General features: G+C 42.1%; 1 protein-coding gene across 1 annotated transcript in view; it reads right to left on the reverse strand.

Moving 5' to 3' along the window:
• Positions 1 to 2,017: 2,017 nt before the first annotated feature.
• The window catches only part of LOC124258909, a 63,757-nt gene continuing 46,067 nt past the window's right edge, over positions 2,018 to 19,707 (reverse strand). Inside the window, exons 7-10 of the mRNA XM_046692973.1 lie at positions 15,375 to 15,458; positions 15,069 to 15,131; positions 3,554 to 3,615; positions 2,018 to 2,386 (exon numbers count right to left, since the gene is read on the reverse strand). Of these exons, the coding sequence (XP_046548929.1) occupies positions 2,153 to 2,386; positions 3,554 to 3,615; positions 15,069 to 15,131; positions 15,375 to 15,458 (443 nt within the window). The 3' untranslated portion in view covers positions 2,018 to 2,152. The remainder of the gene's footprint in view (positions 2,387 to 3,553; positions 3,616 to 15,068; positions 15,132 to 15,374; positions 15,459 to 19,707) is intronic.

Below are 19,707 nucleotides of genomic sequence, written 5' to 3' on the forward strand. Positions count from 1 at the left end.
CGTTCCAAACTATGTCCTTTCTATGAGTATCCCACCTATAATTTTTTCTGCATTTGCTTCAACCAAAATGTTCATGCCCCGTTAAGAAAATCGATATATCGATATTCGAGATTTCTATTGTAATAAAACCGGTTTATCTCACAAAGAGCATCAATTTATTTGAGCGCCTTGAAAACATAAATGGATTTGGAAGCATATTTGTCAATGTCCAGTTTACTGTACAAATAATTTGCAAATCCTGCAATTGACCATAATCTACAGGGCGGTTTACAAACTACTTCAATACATGATTTGACTGTGTTATTTGAATGAGAAATGCCCTCTCCAATACCTTTGTGATACCAGTTGCCAGGTTATTGACAGTTCACCACACTTACTCAAGCTTACTGGCACCTCCCCCAAAACCATGACTCTCGAGAGCTTGGGGAAGAGATGTTTAACACTTTCCATCCCTGGACCGTACTCAAAAACAACATCCAAAGAAACTGGAGCTTCCATTCATCTTTACAAATGGCTTTAGAAAAGCTCGACTACTTTTTCCAATACTTGACGCTGTCCAGAGTAATTTCAAGAGGCACCTGTATAACATACTGTTAAGTGACACCAAATTAATGAGATTGCCAACCCCTGGCCTAATATTCTTCAAGAAAAACCAAATCCTTACACAACAACACCAAGTCACTCCATGTTGTGGTATGGGGTGACTGAAGTTGGACTGAATAATTTCATTTGCTTTCTCAACAACTGCTTGAAATGAAATCTAAAGCAGGAGATTCCATCAGCACAAATCCAATGAGATAGGTGACAAGTGAAGATTGTACAAGTTCCAAGTGGTGGGACATGAGGTACTGCAAAGCTATAATTGTAACTGGATGTGTTATGTACTCACCAGGACTTGTTTTGCTATACCAGATATGTCCACTATGAAGGTGAGAAGAATTTTGTCATTACATTATCTCATCAAGGACGATGTACATGATTGGTAACTGTCCTGCTTGCATGATAGACTTAGGTAAACAAAATAGTGAGTGAGTATGGTTTTACACTCCTTTTAGCAATATTCCAGCAATATCACGGCGTGGGACACCAGAAATAGGCTTCACATATTGTACCCATGTGGGGAATCGAACCCGGGTCTTCAGCATGACGAGCAGATGCTATAAACAAAAAAAACATGGCTGATGTGGAACTTGGTACGATGCACTTTCTCAACTAGTGTTAGATCACACTGCTAATTGTGAGGTTTGTTGAAGAGGTCATTGTTTCCAGTCACGGGCAGTAAACCTGACATAACAATATAATCTAAAATGTCCACATATTTGCCAGACATGCACCATGACCCTTTACATGCCGCAAGTCACGTCATCCAACATTTGTCACTCACATCAAGAGATACTATACATCCTGACTCCAGCGTATCTTTAAGAGATCGAAAGTTTCATTTATTCACCAGTGTTTTCGCCAATGGGAAACCTGGATTATATAATTCCAGTTAAGTTTCACTCTGACATCACATTCTGCTGACAATCGGGTCATCTTGTATATCAGGTGTTTGCTACAAGGGAGATAATCAACCGAGACCTTGCACATCGGGTTGTAAACGTAGTATATTCAGCTGATCATCTGCTGATCATTGAGACACACATGGATGTCACACTGTTTCTGCTTCCCACAGAATATGTACTCTCACGGCACTGCCACCATTCTTTACTTGTCGAGTGGGATATTGATCCACAATCCGTGTATGGCATCTATGTGGTTTGATGCCATATAGAATGGCATTGCCTCCCTCAGCTTATAGTTAAGTCATCCAGATAATACACTAAGCCAGTACATAGTTGGAGTGAGTGAGTGAGTTTAGTTTTACGCCGCACTCAGCAATATCCCAGCTATATGGCGGCGGTCTGTAAATAATCGAGTCTGGACCAGACAATCCAGTGATCAACAGCACGAGCATCGATCTGCGCAATTGGGAACCGATGACATGTGTCAACCAAGTCAGCGAAACTGACCACCCGATCCCGTTAGTCGCTTCTTACGACAAGCATAGTCGCCTTTTATGGCAAGCACATGGGTTGCTGAAGACCTATTCTATCCCGGATCTTCACGGGTCGTACATAGTTGGAACTGAAAGAGCAGACAGCGAAGGAGATTACACTGGTGAGGGTATCAGTGACTGGTGTCCATTTTGTAAACCTCTTCCTGGTTTAGGATCTTTGTCTTTAATGAATGGTTGTTTCACTTCAGTCTCGTCTTCATACATGCAGTCCTCAGTGGCAGCATCAGATAGAGAAATATCCACCTGTTTAGGATCTGTCTGGGAACTGTCTGAATATGCCATATCCACCTGAAGACTGTTAAACTTGTTTTCTGTTGGCATGGTACCCTGGAAATATAATGTGTGTATATTCAGTGTCATTTTCCTCGATACAGAGGGAATTAAAATTTATGTTTCTTCAGCTGTATTCCAGTCATACAGTACCAAAGTCATAAAAATGGTCAGATCCCCCTTTTAATTTATGGCTAAAAATTTAGCCCATCAGCATTATGTTATAATTGCCTGAAACATCTCCACTTCAAACATACATTGTATATCATTTTGAATTTAACAAATAGAAACAACTGCCTTCACCAATATCATATTTGATCTAAGTCTCTTCAACTGCAATACAACCTAGTCCTGTCACCCTCAGATAAGCCTTTCCAGTTCAATGAAGTCACTTCTGGCTCAAGAATATATATTTCCAACACCAGAAAACTTTTCAAGAGAAACCGTGATAACAGTTTAATGAAATCACTTAAAATTTGCAACAAAAAATGCATGGAATTTGCATGCACTTCGAACTAAATGAAGTGACTTTAATTTTCACAAAATGGCATGATGAATTATTTCTAGTTTTAAATGTTGGTACGAGCATTCCAATGTTCCAACGACCTTGATTTACTATTAATTTTATTGGAACTATACCCCTTCAGTGCCTCACGTTAGGCATATACCAGACTACATCCTTCTATAATGAACACTTCTGAGTTAATGTGAAGATGGCAACTGCCTTTACAAGTGACCTTTACTGTGACCTTGATCTTACACGTGTGTTATTAATGACCTTTTTATACTTACAAACTATCTGCAAAAATAGGTATTTAAGTGAACATTTTAATTTGGTGAGACATGGACTTCAATATGACCTTGACACTTGACATGAAATGTATCCACAATATTTTTCAGTAAAAATGTTCTTTAAAACCTTATTCTACCAACAACCTGAATCTGATGTTAACCGTGCCCTATGGTAGACATGTCCCAAGTAAATCTGTCAAATGTGGTGGTGAACACACCTCTGTTAAGGCCATGACCTTTATAATGACTTTGACACTTTACATGAAATGAATTCAAACATAACAACCATATGCACAAGACTTACAAAATATATGCAGAAAAAGGCATTAAAGACTTCTCATATAGACCATCACTAACTAGTCCGATAGTCACATCATTCAATAGCTGTTTGCATTCAATTCACCGTGTAATGGTGCCTGGTCTGATACTCACGTTTTGTTCGACAATAGCACCTTGTGTACCCACGATAACATTTTTCGCATTTATGGTCAGACCTGAAACATTCAAGAGTACACAGATGCATGGTAATGCCTGTAGCCCACAGGTGGAAGCTGGTATGCTCCATCTATTCTATCCTTCATTTTTTGTGAACGGGCTCATGATGTTAAAAGAAAGCAAAGTTATGCAAATAACTGAACAAGTATTCATCCATATGATCTATGTGCCATCATTCAAAAGTTAGACTGACTTAGATAAAGTCTCCACTCAACATCTGGAGATCAGGAAACATACATGTTTTCTACATTTGCTACGAAATAGCTCTGGAAAATGTAAAGAATACCTTACAACCGAGCAGTAAAGAATATCTGTCCCTCTGGAACTCCTTGCCAAGATTCAGAGCTCAGACTTATTTTTAAACTAATATATGATTAAAAATAACTCTAAGATGCAAAAATATACTTTTCTGAAAACTAATTATCTTTAAGAGTGAGCAGAAGAGAGGAAAGAGAATGGGTTTAAGCCACGTTCAGCAACACTCTACCAATAACACCAGCATGGCTTTACACACTGTGCCAATGTGGGAGACTGAATCAAGCACTGAAAAAAAACACTTGAACAACTTGGCGACTCCACCAGAAGTGGGAGAAGATTGTATAATAAGTTTGTCCAGTGGGTAAGGATGTCCAAACAGTATCTACAACTATTGTAGTGGCAGCCTATCTCAAGTCTGGTGTCATATCAAACAAACGTCAAGTAATTGCCATATTGTAGTATCTCCCTACACCAGTTGGGTGCTACATCTTTGTGAGGGCTGCTACCACATCATCAGTAATTATAACTCTCTTAAGGTAGCCAAATGCCTTGTCATCAAATTAGTGATGCACGTGAATGGATTAACAAGATTCGCGCTGTCCCTATCTGGATATGGTAGCACACATTCAAATTCATTCCAACTGGCCCTATAAAAAAAAACACTATACAGTCATTCTCAGTTAAGTTGTACAAATGCTGTCGGACTGGTTACAGTCCCTATTATCCTTAAAGTGAAACTGATTTTCATGTGAAATCGACAGTATTCTATAGTCAAATGTAATAGAAGTTTATGGTAAACTACAATAGTCACAAACATTTGAGAAAATATTTGAAACTGACTGTTCCTTTACAGTTGGTTATTTATTGTGCTGTCGGTGATAGATATTGCCATCAATGATTCTCTTCTAGATAATATTCCAAAGACAAGTCAACCTTGTAAACCAGCATAATAAAATTTCAAAGTGAGTTTTTATATTTAAGATAATAAAAACCATGGATGAGTAAGAAACAGAAAGACGTAACGTAATTTACTTTATGGTAACTGATGTACATAACATTTACTATTTACAAACAAGTTAAACAAGTAAAATGAGTTGTATGCCAAGCAGAGAACAACATTGTTTTCAAACATATGTCAACTGATTGTAGTGTCTTAGATGAATAACGGACTGGGGATTGGAATTAAAGGTTTAATCGTTGAGGAGTACAAGCGACGCCATAGTCAGGCCAGTCCCAGATACCATTGCGTGGGGAGCGGTCCATTACTTCCGCTGTTGAAGGGAGGCGTCATTGTCGAGTTGTATAACACTGAGTGCTACAGACTACGTGATATTACATTCCTGTCCGTTTAAGATTTAAAATCAATTAATGCCAATATAAGTGAACTTATGAAATTACAGTCCTTCATCAAAACTCAATGATGATAAAGTTCACCTTACTGAAAAATGGATAAGGAAGGACTAGAGTAAGATGACTAGAACTGTCTGAACATCTAACAGTAATACTGAACTTTAAACGTGAAAAGACACTTTAGAGTCTCTGAATAGGTCACAGGTTGATCACAGGTCTGAGGAGGTCGGGTGTGTCGGCCAGATTTTCTCACTGGCTGGATCGCTGTGACCTTCGGCTCGGTGGCAGATACTGGTGTCATGTTGTCAACGCCTGTTGACAATGTTGGAGTGGACGGAATCACAGGATGAGAACAGGCGGGTGTTGGAGTGTTTTCAATCTTAGGGTTCCTGAATCCCTGCGGCATGACGTCGCAGAGAGCTGATGGTGGCAGTGCTTCTGCTTGTCTACCCTTAACGTGGTCGAGATGTCGGCGTACCATGCGTCCGTCTAGCAGTTGATGACGCACATGGACTGCTTTCTGCTCACTAGGTGCCCAGGTATCCATGGAGCACCTTTTCCGAAATTGGTGATGTAGACTGTGTCGCCTTCTTCTACCGACTTAGTGCGTTTGTTTGAGTCGAGCTGCTCTTTTTGTCTGGCTTGTATCTTCTGTACCTTCAAAACTTCATCAGGGTGACATAGATCCAGATGTGTCCTCAGTTTTCCGTTGAACATCAGTTCTGCAGGTGATTTACCTGTTGTCGTGTTGGGCGTAGATCTATAGTGGAACAAGAATTTGGATACCCGAGATTGCAGGGATTGTCCTGAGGTCTTCTTCAAGTAGTCCTTTAATGTCTGAACTGCACGTTCAGCCAACCCATTCGACGAAGGATGGTACGGCGGAGAGAACAGTTGCTCTATCCCGTTGTTGCTTAGGAACAAACGGAACTCACTGCTAGTGAACGATGTCCCGTTGTCCGAGACTATGGTTGCAGGTTACCCACATGTCGCTACTATGAACCAGAATGAAGCAATGGCAGAAGTTGTTTCACAGGGGCCTGTAGTGACGGCAATGTCTGATGACAAGGGTGTGTCCAGTACAACACACGAACCAGTGATTGTAAAGCTACCCCCTTTCAGGAGGGTGAAGACAGGGCCAGCAAGAACAAGAAAGCGGATCAGCAGAGCAGTGTCTAAAGCCCGAAGAAACATTAACAACTTGTCACAGCAAAATTTGAATTTAAAGCGGCGGATTAAAACTTTTGAAAAGCGTTATGAGCGACTGCAAAAGAAGATAAAAACTCCAACTAACATCGAGCCGAGTCCTGGTAAAATGGTTGATACTGAAATGCGACAAGCTGGTATAAGTCCTATGAAGAGTCCTAAGATCAGGAAAAAACTAATCTTGGGAAAATGTCTCACAGAAGAAATTGCTGCTGCAAACAAAACAAATTCTTCTCGTTTGCAGTGACTTGTGGCCCGAGTTGCATCAGGTAAAATTATCAGAAAGTACCGCATGACAATGACTTTGTCAAAGAGCACCAGTATGGATCGAAGACGTCTTATGACATCACATTCTAAACTCCTGAATATTGATCAATCCCGAAGGATGAGAATAGCAAGGCTTCAGTTACAACGCCAGGTCACTTCATTTCTGGAGAGGGAGGACAACTCTAGACTAATGCCAGAAAAAGCAGACGCTGTTAAGGGTGAGATGAAGGGTCAGAAAGTTCAGAAATATGTCCTCAGTGACTATCTCATAAACCTCCATCTCAAGTTCCAGTCGGAGTACACTCATGTTAAGCTGTCTTTTGCATCATTTTGCAAGATGAGACCAAAGCATGTAGCATTAGTCAACTTTGCTGCACGTGTAACAAGTCTCTGCATCAGACATCATAACTTTGCCCTAAATTTAAAATCCTTAAAAGCTCCACATCTGACCACAATTACAAGTCCAGACAAGTTTGTTGAAACTTATAGTGAAGCTAACTGATATGCTCACTGGCCTTGATGATGATATCACTACAGTGACCATTAAGGAACGGAGGAAAGTAACACCAGAGGGCGGAAAGCAGAGAATGAAGATAATTGATGTACACATCCCAAAAGCGGAATTTCTACCCCAAATGAAACAACACTTCATAGAAGTTACAGAACATGTTAAACGGGTGAAGAACCAGTTTAAGGAGTTCCGAAACATGAAAGATAACCTTCATCAGCAACATGTTTTGGGCCAGATGGACTTCGCTGAAAATTACAGTTGTCAGAGTATGGAGGAGGTACAATCCGCCTATTGGAATCAGGAAATGGTCACTCTACACCCTGCTGTTATCTACTACCGGGATGACAATGGAGAACTGCAGCACAAGAGCAATGTTTATGTCTCTTCTGTCTTACAACACAACTTTTCAATGGTATTTGCTATCCTCCAAAAACTCATTGAAGATGTAAAATCTATTTGCCAAAATGTCACTCATGTGCATTACTGGACCGATTCGCCTACGTCTCAGTACAGAAACAGAAGTGCATTTGATATCATAGCTCATCATCAGACTCTCTTTGGATGCATAGGATCATGGCAGTATTTTGAGTCCGGCATGGTAAAGGTGCTTGTGATGGGATTGGAGGTGCAGCCAAACAAATGGCAGACAATGATGTCAACATACAAAAAAACTAACATTCAGAGTGCCTACGACTTCTACCAGTGGTCAAAGTCAACTTCAAGTAAGATCTCATATTTCTACATAGAAAGAGATGAATTTGACCTGGCAACTAAGCTTGTTCAATCCCGACAGAAAGATGTAAATCCAGTCAAGGGGACATTGAAGCTTCACTCTGTCTCAAGTGTTCCTAATAGCCCAGGTAACCTGATGACACGAGAAATGACGTGTACGTGTTTGGAATGTTGAGGTGTTGGGATTTAAGGTCAGCACAGCCTGTGAATGGAATGTTCAGCCTCTCTTCAAGACACAGAAGATGCAGAGATCTACACAAGCATCAAACGGAGAGTCTGATTCAGGATCTAATGCGACAGTAGTGACCAAAAATAGGAATGGCGAGATGATACCTGAGTCAGTTCAAGCTCTTGACAAACATGTCGCCGCGGCTAATGCAGTGCCAGTTCAGGCACACAAGGATAAAGCTCTGTCCGTTGATGATTACGTCTGTGCTCTGTATGAAGGTGAATCATATATTGGTGCAGTCACCAACATAGATAACGAGGACAATGAGGTATTCATCACATTCATGGAACAAGCATCCAAGCAACTTAGCACATACAAGTGGCCAAGAAAAGCTGACGAGATATGGGTGGAACGACACAACAAAAATCCAGTGCCAACGGGTAAAAGCCGTAGAATGTTCAAGCTGAGTGCCACTGATGAACAAACTATTCGCAAGTGTGTTGATAATGTAAATGTGTAATTTACGTTATGGATGACAGTTCCTGGACTTTTTTTAAGATGAATTTCATGTTGCAGTTTCAAAGTTTTATAAGTTCATACGTCAAACGTTCTTCGAGAGTTCTGCTTTGTTCTGCTGTGCTCCTTGCTTATTATAGTATCATTAATGTCCATTAAAGTTGTTGACAGGTAATTAACGTCACAGAGGTATTTTGATCAGGGCCTCTGTGTCTAATGTTCATGATCATGTTAACCATAAGTTGTTGGTTTCATTAATTAGTTGTCAATTTGGAAGAAAAAGTTTTAAATAAAACTATTTAAGAGTTGAACCTTTTGTCATTTGGTGTTGTTGATTTGTATTAAAATTAATGAAAACGTGTAATTTCTGTCACTCAAAAATAGAGTGAGTTGTTATGCAGATGACTGTTGAGATCGTTGTGACCACCATGTGTGATTATTGCCTGACGATACAGCATCACAGTGACAGGTGATAACCAAATATGAAACGCAGCAATTTTGTTTATCTCTGTTATTGAGAAAGCGTATCAATTTTAACAATGGCATTTCCCTTCATACCCAGTATAAAAAGATCTGAAATAATAAAGTACACGCCCAGATGTGAGATTGCTATTCAACACAAATGACATGCAAAACTGTCTATCTTATTCTGCTATTTTTGAAAATATCAATGTATTGCTGTTAGAAAGGCAGCTGGTCATTGTGACTTGGGTGTCGTCACGTAAATTTCATTGTAACTTCAGGGTACAATAGTATAAAGAGCTGTTACAAGGCAATTGTTTGTGCCTGAGTGCTGAATATTTGGTAACAGATTCTCTAATGCTTGTACTTCATGAAAAGTAAAGCAATTTACCGAACATCAAACATTTTTTTCCCTCAAGTTTCCACTGGCAATTGTACATTTTAACTGAGAATGGCTGTATAGGTCTACATAATTTTGACAACTTATCAGGTTTTAATCTATCATTGTCAGTAACATACATAAGTGAGTGAATATAGTTTTATGCCGCACTCAGCAATATTCCAGCTATATGGTGGCGGTCTGTAAATAATTGAGTCTGGACCAGACAATCCAGTGATCAACAGTATGAGCATCAATCCAAGCAGTTGGGATGCAATGCAGTGGGCAAATAGTTTCCAAACTTTGCTTGCCAGTCGGGCTAGCTATGCTGAAATGTTACTAGCACACAAAATAATTCATGATCACTAGACTCAAATTTGAACGTAGACACGGGTTTCGTCATTACCTGATTAAGGCCGAGAGATGCATATATGGGGCAAATTAATCAGCTCCTCACAGCGAGTGACGTGTTTATGGGGCAGGTAATTGGCAGTTTCTCACAGCAAGAGCCACATATATTCGTCAACAGAAAGCACCTCTTATTCAGCGAGAGATGCACATGTGTGTTGCACTGTACCTATTATTTCAACCAATTTAGTAGTACTGAGCAAATATTAGCTTTTCTTGCGTGAGAAGATACCTTTAGTGTCAATCAGAAGAAGTATTTAAAGTGTTTTGATAGCAATTGCTAATCATTATCATAGGCTTGTACAGTGTTTGGCAAATGAACACATGTCGGCGAGAAAGGGGATTATGATGTTTTTACAGAGGTAAGTGTCTGGTATTCTTCATACTAAAATACTTCATATGCACATTGATTGAATTAGATGTAATGGTTTAGAGGTTACTGAAGAATGTAATTTTCTGACTAAAATTAATATTTTATACTTATCCTGACTCATGCTTAATTGCATGTCTTCTTCCTCTTGCGAACTATAGTGGAACACTTGAATCCCCTTTTGAAGCTCCCTTCAAAAAAGTGGACGTAAAATCACTCACCCCAGTTGCCTCCCTTGAAACCATCTTTGGCGCGAAAAGGTCACATGATCGGCCATGCTTGTTCACTCTCTCCGTTATTTCGAGCCCTGACACTTGGATTTGCAGGGAAATCCAGAGTGCCATGAGGGGAGGTTGGGAGGGCTAACCTCATGAGTCAGGATAAGTATAAAATATCAATTTTAGTCAGAAAATCACATATTTTTCCTTATCCTGACTCATGCTTAATTGCTTGTAGAATCCGACGGAAACGGTGGTGGGTCAAGCCACTCTGGATTCTCTGCTGATTAACGTCCTTATACCCCCTTGGGAACTTCTAATGGCATTTGTCCTTTCTTCCAGCTTCCTCTGATGAATGTGGGGGACCACAGCTTGTCAGATTTATCCTGGAAATCTTCTCCTGACATTTTGTGTGGATTTTATACGACTCCATCTCTTGATGCATGCATCAAGTGAAGTGACCCTACTTCATGTACAAGTAAGTCCTTACAAGTACCGGGTCTATCACTCATGCTAGCCTGTCCTAGACATGTGCATGGACTCTAAAACCGTACTCTGTTGAGTGTTGGCTTTTACAAGTCACGTGACAAAAGGGTGAGATTTATCTCAGCGCCTTTGAGTGCTCTGACTGGACATAAGGATCGGTCTTGCGTATCCTGTGGTCCTAACATCGACAAAAGTGCTGGGATATGGAATTGTCTGTCTGGTTGACCGGGCAGCTATAAAATCCCATCTTAGTCCCAGATGCACTGTGTCACGATGCGTGTCAAATCTTGTTCGTTCGAAGTCTAGAGCATGAATTTCTGACATCCTTGCCGCTGTAGCTAAGGCTACGAGGAACAGTGTTTTATGAGTTAATTTCTCATATGATGTCCTTTCTAGTGGTTTGTAATCTTCGCTGGTAAGATGTTGTAGAATCACGTTGAGATCCCAAGCGGGCGCCTTGAATTTTCTTTGTTGGTCTTCCAACTTGAATGAGCGTAGTAGTGCCAGTATCTCTGGTACTTTTGTCAGTTTTATACCCGTCTTCATCGTGATAACTGAGCTCAAGGCCGCTAGGTATGTAGAGAGTGTAGATCGCTTCCATCGCTTTGTCTGTCTAAGATGACAAAGATATTCCGCCACTTGAGGATGTGTTGCTTCTATTGCAGTGAAGCCTTTATTCCGAGCGTATTTCTCAAACTTTGCCACTTGTCATCATACAAGTTACGGGTTGATCTGCGTAAGGCTAAAGTTACTGCTTTGGCCACTCTGGTGGAATATCCTCTTTCCCTCAAGCACGTCGTATGGTTCAGTTTGTTTGGTAGGACGAATGGATCCAGACTGCCTCTGCGTGTCTTGCGCCGACGTGAGGAGACCGAGTAGACTCTGCCACTCTCATAGTGGTAACGGAGAGAGTAGTGCACGAGATACCATGGCTTGTATCTAGACCCAGCTATTCTTTGAGACGACAATGCGATTCTGCGGTGAGATGAACATCTTCCCAAAAATCTGCTCATATCCTATGTTGTAGGTACCCTTGCCATGTCCATAATGGCAGCAAAGCAGCATGTCCGGTTCTGGCAACATGGCAACATGGCATCTTCCGATAATATGTTGGAAGGGCTTGTCATCAGAATCGCCACAAGTGCAGTGATGATGCATAATTCGTCGTCTCTAGATGTACTGGAATTGCCATCGCTGTGAAGTCTATTTATAGTAGACTGGCTGCCTCGAGCAGAAATCGTCAAACGTATCTTGCTGCAATTCGTCAGATTACCAATCTTCAAACTGCTGACAGGTAAGGTCCTTATGACCCGTGAAGATGGTCAAATCACGCTGTACCCTGCTAACTGGACTGTAAATGGAGCCTTCCTCCCACGTTGAAAAGTTGTTTACGATTGTAGATAACTTCCTGACACGTGAGCTGTGCCTGACTTCTGCACAGGGCGTTGTCTCTCATGGACCAATCAGATTGCAGCATTTGATTCATCTCAGATTCCCGCGATGTGACGTCACCGGTGTTGCAGGAAAGAGATCCTTGTAAAATCTTGTGCAGTCGTTGATTTCTCTCATCAACACTCGGCCTTGTCCGTAACTTCCCGGAATACTCGAGTGAACACAAGTATAGCAGGCTGAGTGGAAAACGCGCGAAAGATTTCGCCGCGTAATACCGATGCAGGTCGACTGTTTCCCTGGCTGTTGTGACTTTTCTCATCTTCACTGAAGATAATGCAGATGTCATTTTATACAGATGATCAGCTGAAGTTCCATACTTGCTTAACGTTGATACTTATAGACTGTAGTCATCAGTCTCAATGAAGCGCCTTAAAATAACCGATTGTGTTGAATACACAAAAGATATTGTAGAGTTGTCATATTTCTTGTCTCTAGCTCTCTGAATTCCTGCAAATTTAGATTTGCCAGAGTAGCGTTGTGATGTCTGTCTGATAACGCTGGCCAGTGTATCGATGGACTTGATCATCATAACTTCTCTGGACTCCTTCGTAACTTCTTTAGCCATGCCCTCAACTTCCTCTGCGAAGATATTCGTTGCTGCCCATGACTTGATCTCTGTATCGGAGAAGATGACTCCTCCATCATCTTCCGGTTTCGATGTGTCTCGTTCTGAAAGTCGTTGCTGTTGGTCCTGATCTCTAGGTGGAGATCTATGTGTAAGTGCGCAGGCACTCATGAATGCCTAATTGGAGATGCACTAGGTGATCTGTATCTGCATGTGGTGACGACCATGAAGATCTTGCTGAGGATCTGTGCGACTGTGACCTGTCTCTGTAAGTTGTATGCCTTCGTGAAGGCGTATAATCTCTTCTGCGTGGTGTACGCGTAGACCTCTGGTGATTGTCTGAGTCTGAGGATGAAGATAATCTGCGATGCCTTCGCGAATGCTCCTCGTCTGTAGCCTCCTCATCTGTTGTTGTTTCCTTCGCGAATGCAATCGCAGGTGTTGTCTCGGTTGTTGTTTCCAAGAGTGTCTTCACCAGTGGTCCTTCTGCGAATGCCTTCACTAGATTCGTCATGGCCGTTGTTGTCATCCTGGGCGTTCCCTTCATGAACGTTTTCTTCACGCAGGTTGCGTCCTTCATCCCGCTGAGGTGTAGACGATGTTCATCCTCCTTGCAGACTCGTCTGTTTCTCTGCAGTCTTCTCCTGAGCGAACCTACCTTCCATCAGGTCCATCATCTGCTGGGTAAACTGCTGCATAAAGATGCCCGGGTTAAAGGTCTGCGCTGATAACTGCTGTTGTTGTACAGATGACGCCGCATCTGACAATGTTGAGGTGTCATCTAAGGACTGCCTGTCCTCTCTGGTAGTTGCAGTCTGCGCAGATAGGCCGTCTGACTGCGTTGATATAGTTGCAGACGTCAGTGTAGAAGAAGACCTCGTCTTCTTTCTCGCCGGTACTTCAGGGATGAGGATCGGCGGCTCATCATAAACGTCTGCTTCATCCAATGGGTTGATATCTGCGGTGAAGGACCTCGACTTCTTCGCTGCCCCCACTGACGACTTGACTGTAGACTTCTGAAGACGTCTTAGTCTTCGCAGCAGACGGTGTCCTGGTCTTCTTAGACGCGACGAGGATTGTTGAGTCGAAGACGATCTTCCCTAAGGCCGGAACCCTCAATTCTCTGCTCTGCAGACCTCACCGGCAGCACACTGGAATGATGTACCTCGACAGACAACAACCCACGGTTATTAACGCATTCACCCTGTTGAGACATGACTAATAACTGCCGTCTCAAATTGTCCTTGGCACGTCTATGAACAGAATATAAATAATTACAAAATTCAATTTGAGATAAATGCTGACAAAGATTACAGCGGAGGCTGGAAGAACATATAGAAGTGCAGTTAGGACATAGTAAATGCGGATCAGCAGCCGACAATCGAAACCTGCAAGAAATGCAAGTCTTCATGAAATGTAAACAAGTTGAGACATGTTGTCAACAACGTGAAAAACGGACAAATTTAGAATTAATTTCAAACCATATTGTTGGTAAATCCTTGATAAAGCCCTTATACAGCTAATTTAGTATAAAAGCCTAAAGATTCAAAGGATATATGCCGTATAGAGGACCCAGGCTCTCTCACAACCGTCCACTAGGGCGAAGAAGGAGAGAGTGAACAATCATGGCCGATCATGTGACCTTTTCGTGCCAAAGATGGTTTCAAGGGAGGCAGCTGGGGTGAGTGATTTTACGTCCACTTTTTTTAAGGGAGCTTTAAAAGGGGATTCAAGTGTTCCACTATAGTTCGCAAGAGGAAGAAGACAAGCAATTAAGCATGAGTCAGGATAAGGAAAAATTTATATTTTCTTAAACTTCCTTATAAATAGGAAACAATATACGAAATTTCAAGGACATACAAAGAATTCAAACACAATAGCAGGCAGGACAGTGGACATATTGTGTCATCCATGCATCAACAATAGCAGGCAGGACAGTGGACATCTACAGTTATCATGGGGAGGGGGGTAGACCAGCATTTGAAACCAGCTTCTCTTTCTTTGCAGTAAAATGTTTACATGCACTGCTGCAAACCGAAACCAGGCATACAGGCAAAGACATGAACTAAAAATACACAAATCCTGATAAAATATCAATCTTACCGGTATTTTGAACCTGAGCATCACTCAATTCTTTCAATCTTCCCTTAATACGATACTCTGCAACTGCAAAAAAATATAATATTTGTAGCCACTGCCCTCCAGTCAGGTCACCATATGTCATCCGCTGACTAACATTTGGCTATGAAATATCTACAATGACTGAGTGGATTCGTCTGATTGTCTTGATGAAGATACTGTCACTAGGTGGAATTCAGTTACCTGAAAAGTTTACAGACTACAACTATTGATTATCTTGACCCCTGGTCACTTCTCACACCCGTAACTCAACAGTTTACTATTTATTACCTGTCATTTGAGTCTCTGCCATCACTGACTCTCCAGCAGATGTACCTACTGCCAGTCTGTCTCTACTTCTGTCTACGGTGGACTCTGAAAGAAGGAATAGGCAATGGGTCAGGGATCTGTGTACCTCAGTTACCATGCAACATCTGTTATATTTGGGATTACACTTTCTCAGTAAAGTACAAATTCTACTACCGGTACTTTTTTGGGTTGAGTCCCATCCGGGATTTGAAACCACACCCTCAGAGTCAGGCACTAAATCGCCAGCACACAAAGTCAGCCACCTGACCCGCTCAGCCACCGCGACTTCCACAAAAATGGAAGTCGGACAACTGGTATTCTAGACTGCAGACTTTGGGTACCCCTCTGATAAGTGTAATTTGGCACAGCTCCCATGGACGAAAGCTATGATTACACAATGCCATTTAGAAAGTGGTCATATTTGGGATTACACTTTCTCAGTAAAGTGCAAATTCTAGTAGAATTTGTACTTTACTGAGAAAGTGTAATCCCAAATATATTATAACATATGTTATATTTGGGTGGCTGAGCGGGTTAGGCGGCTGACTTTGGGTCATTTGATATTTTATACTTATCCTGACTCATGCTATATGCTTATCTCCCTTTTCCTTCGAACGGTTACGTGGAAACTTGAATCTTTTTGTTCCCTAAAGCAAACGTAAAATCACTCACCCAGTAGGTTACCTCCCCTTTCCCGCCAATGTGTCCCACGTGACCTGAACACTGGCATGCTCTTGTCACTCTCTCCCGAGTTAAGCCTGCACTAAAACCTACAGTGAGGTCCGTAGTGCTGAGAGGGGACGGTGGGAGGGCCCTTCAAATCATGAGTAAGGATAAGTATAAAATATAAATTTTATCATAAAAATTACATATTTTTCTTTATCCGGACTTATGCTATATGCTTAAGGAATCCGACATCATAGGTGGTGGGTAAACCACCTCCTGGGACTCCCTGGGACTGAATTTGTCAAACGAGCATCTGCTGATATACCCCTGAGACCTTCTTTCGGCTTCTTCGTATTGCATTCTGATGATGATCGGGGGACCACTAGACTAACAACTAGTCTCTGAAATGAACATATTTTACAGAAAAAAAAGTTCATAGTGAAAAAAATATAATATAATGAAAAGGAGCCCTGAGACTTTCTTCATTTTTTCTGAAGCTGTGGAAATCTAGATTTGCCATATTTTCTAGACTTGCGTAGGTTTTCTTGGATATATTTGCTTCAGGGTCTGTACAACAGACAAGGGGACCACCTTCTCTTAAATTAATAAAAGAAGTAAATTGACTAGATTTCATGGATTTAGAGGACTAGTATGCTTCAATGTCTAGTTATCTCGAAAGACTCAAATGTTAAGGTAAAAACGTTACCAGAACCCATCCGTTATGGCAAGAACGTTACCCAAACTGAGTCTATATCACTCATGCGCTGACTTATCTCATAAGACAGTGGAGCATGGACTCTCCGCTGGCCTGGCGTCCACAAGTCAAGGTGACAAGGGTGAGTTTCTCATCGTCTGACAGGAATCGTGAGTTGTTGCGCTACTACAAGGGGCCGAACTAGTGGATACCGGATACATCTTCTGTAGCGATATCCCGAAGATAATGGTTGGCGAACACTATGTCCGACTTCCAGAAGCAGCCTTCCATAATGGATGATAAAGAGCAATTCCAATGTAGGGCGAGTGTGGAGGCTAATGCTATATATATATAATGTCCATTTATATGACGCTAAACTCCACTGGGGCATGCTCATAGTCAAGGAAAAGAAGTAAAAACTTGTAGCAGTACAAGGTCACTTTAAAAGTACAAATGGAACAGATGAGTCTTTAGAAGGCACTTAAATTGTTCCAACGACTGGGCGTCTTTGAGAAAATCTGGCATTGAGTTCCATTTAGTGGCAGCTGCAACACTAAAGGACTTGTAACCAAAGGACATTTTCTTCCATGGTGGCACTATGAGTCTCTGTTGATTCTCAGACCTGAGAGAACATGGTTGAATGTACATACATACAAGGTCACACAGGTATGATCAGGCCAGATTGTGAATCGCACTGATATGCCAGGATGAGGATTTTAAAGTCCACTCTCGCCGCTACTGGGAGCCAATGTAACGCCTTAAGCACTGATGTTATGTGCATTCTTGAGGGAGATCTGGTGACTATCCTCGCCGCTTGATTTTGCACTTTTTGAAGCTAACTGAGGAGTGTTGCCGGTATGTTTGCAAGCAGACTATTGCAGTAGTCTATGAGTGTCAGAATCAGGCATCGAGCGAGCTTTGCAGCTGAATCCTCAGTTATGAGATGACGGTTTTTCCCCAAGTTTCTCAGTTGAAAGTAACAACTTTTACATATGTTGTTCACTCGCTGTTCCATCGATAATCCAGCATCAATTAGGACGCCTAGATTCTTCACAACGGGACATATCGATGCTTGTCTGGTTAATGTGTAGTTTGTCTTGACACAACTTGGAAAGCTTGGTCTTAGGCCCCATAACAGCAGCTTCCGTCTTCTCCTCATTTAACTTAAGCATGTTCAGAGTCATACATTCTTTAACATCAGAGATGGAATGTTCCATCTTTGCCCATGCCCATGTCTTGTGCTGTTCCTCCTGCTCTATTTCAAACAAGTCTACATGTAGATCATAGCAATGCCTCCGGCTGATGATAAATCCAATTCCAGAATCCGCCATGCACAGATCATTTTACCACTTTCGGACATCTCGGTGCTATGCCTCTGCTTGAAAAGAGACGGCTTCTTAAAAGTGTAACCATCAGGTGTGACATTAGCAATTGTGATGTAATCACCTACCTCTCTCAACCATGTTTCAGTCACAAACATCACATCCAACTTTAGGTCCAACTTCGTGTGGGTTTGAGGCTCTGGGAGGATCTAACCCTGCTGCTCTGTGATAGCTTTTAGGCTCATAGGATGACAGCTCTAATCCAAAACACAGTCAAGAATATGTCGACATTGTTGTGTGGGAGACTTCAATAGTCGTGCAGGGTGATAGCAGGATGTATATCTTCAAAGCTCCAACTGGACACAGGGACAGACCCTGTGTATCATCTGGTCCAAGAACCGTAGATAATGTCAGGATGTGGAATTGTCTATCTGGTTGACCTGGTAGTTGATTCTTCGCTATGAATCACACCAAAGTCCAAGGTGTACTGCAGCATGCTCTCCGGAGTCAAATCTGGCTAGTCTATAGTCAAGGGTGTGTATCTCTGACAGCCGAGCAGCTGTAGCTACAGCAAGGAGGAACAACGTCTTCTGTGTTAGCAGCTCGAAAGAAGTGTGTCTCAGTGGCTCATAGTTGTCGCTGGTCAGATGTTGCAGCACAAATTTGAGGTCCCAGACCGGAGTTCTAAACTTCTGCTGCTGATCTCAATAGAGCGACAGGTTCGGGTACTTTGGTGAGCTTGACTCCCATATTCATGGTGAGTACAGAGCTGACTGCCGCCAGGTATGTCGCGAGTGTAGATCCCTTCATGTGTCTAGTAGCCCTTAGATGACATAGGTATTCTGCTATCTGCGGATGTGAAGCTTTCATGGAAGAAAATCCCTTATAAATGTGCAGCAAATTGGTCAAAACTCTCCACTTCCACTTATCATCATAGAGGTTCCGAGTTGATCGTCTTAAGGCCAGTGTATCTGCCTTAGCTGCTCTAAGTGTACCCCCTTTCTTTTCAGGCAGTGCATAATACGTTCCATGCGTGCAGCTGGAGCCCTCCTGGATTGCCTTGTGTGAGGGTGGATCAGGAGATTCGGCCAATCTGGTAGATGCAGCATTGGTTCTCCCAGGAGCTGTATTGGGTCTGGAAAAAAGGTTCTCGCTGGTCAGTAGGGCGCAACCAAAATCAGTCATAGAACTTTGGTCTGGGCGATCTGTTGTAGAACTTGTGGTAACAGGATCGGCGGCGGGAACGCATACGCATTCAGTCTCTCCCATGGCTAGAGCATGGAGAGCCCAGGCTTGATGATCTGCTACTGGTGAGACAAACGTCGCAATCTGGTGATTGAAGAGTGTAGCGAACAGATCTATGAGAGGACGGCCTTGGTCTTTGCTCAGCAGCTGGAACGCTTTTGGATGCAACATCCACTCTGTTGGTGATGGTCGGACCGGTCTGGATAAGGCATCGGCTGAAACATTCTTTGCCCCTGGAATATGGCAGGCCTTCATCCACAGGTTGAGATCGTCTGCTAAGTTGAAAAGCTGGAATGTCAGTTCTAGTAGTGGCACTGATCTCGTTGAGCCATGTAGATTTATGTAGAAGGCTACAGTAGAGTTGTGTAGAGCCCTTTCTTTCATAGAC

Source organism: Haliotis rubra, unplaced genomic scaffold, assembly GCF_003918875.1.
Source record: "Haliotis rubra isolate DU_JTF1 unplaced genomic scaffold, ASM391887v1 Scf701, whole genome shotgun sequence".
Taxonomy (NCBI): Eukaryota; Metazoa; Mollusca; class Gastropoda; order Lepetellida; family Haliotidae; genus Haliotis; species Haliotis rubra.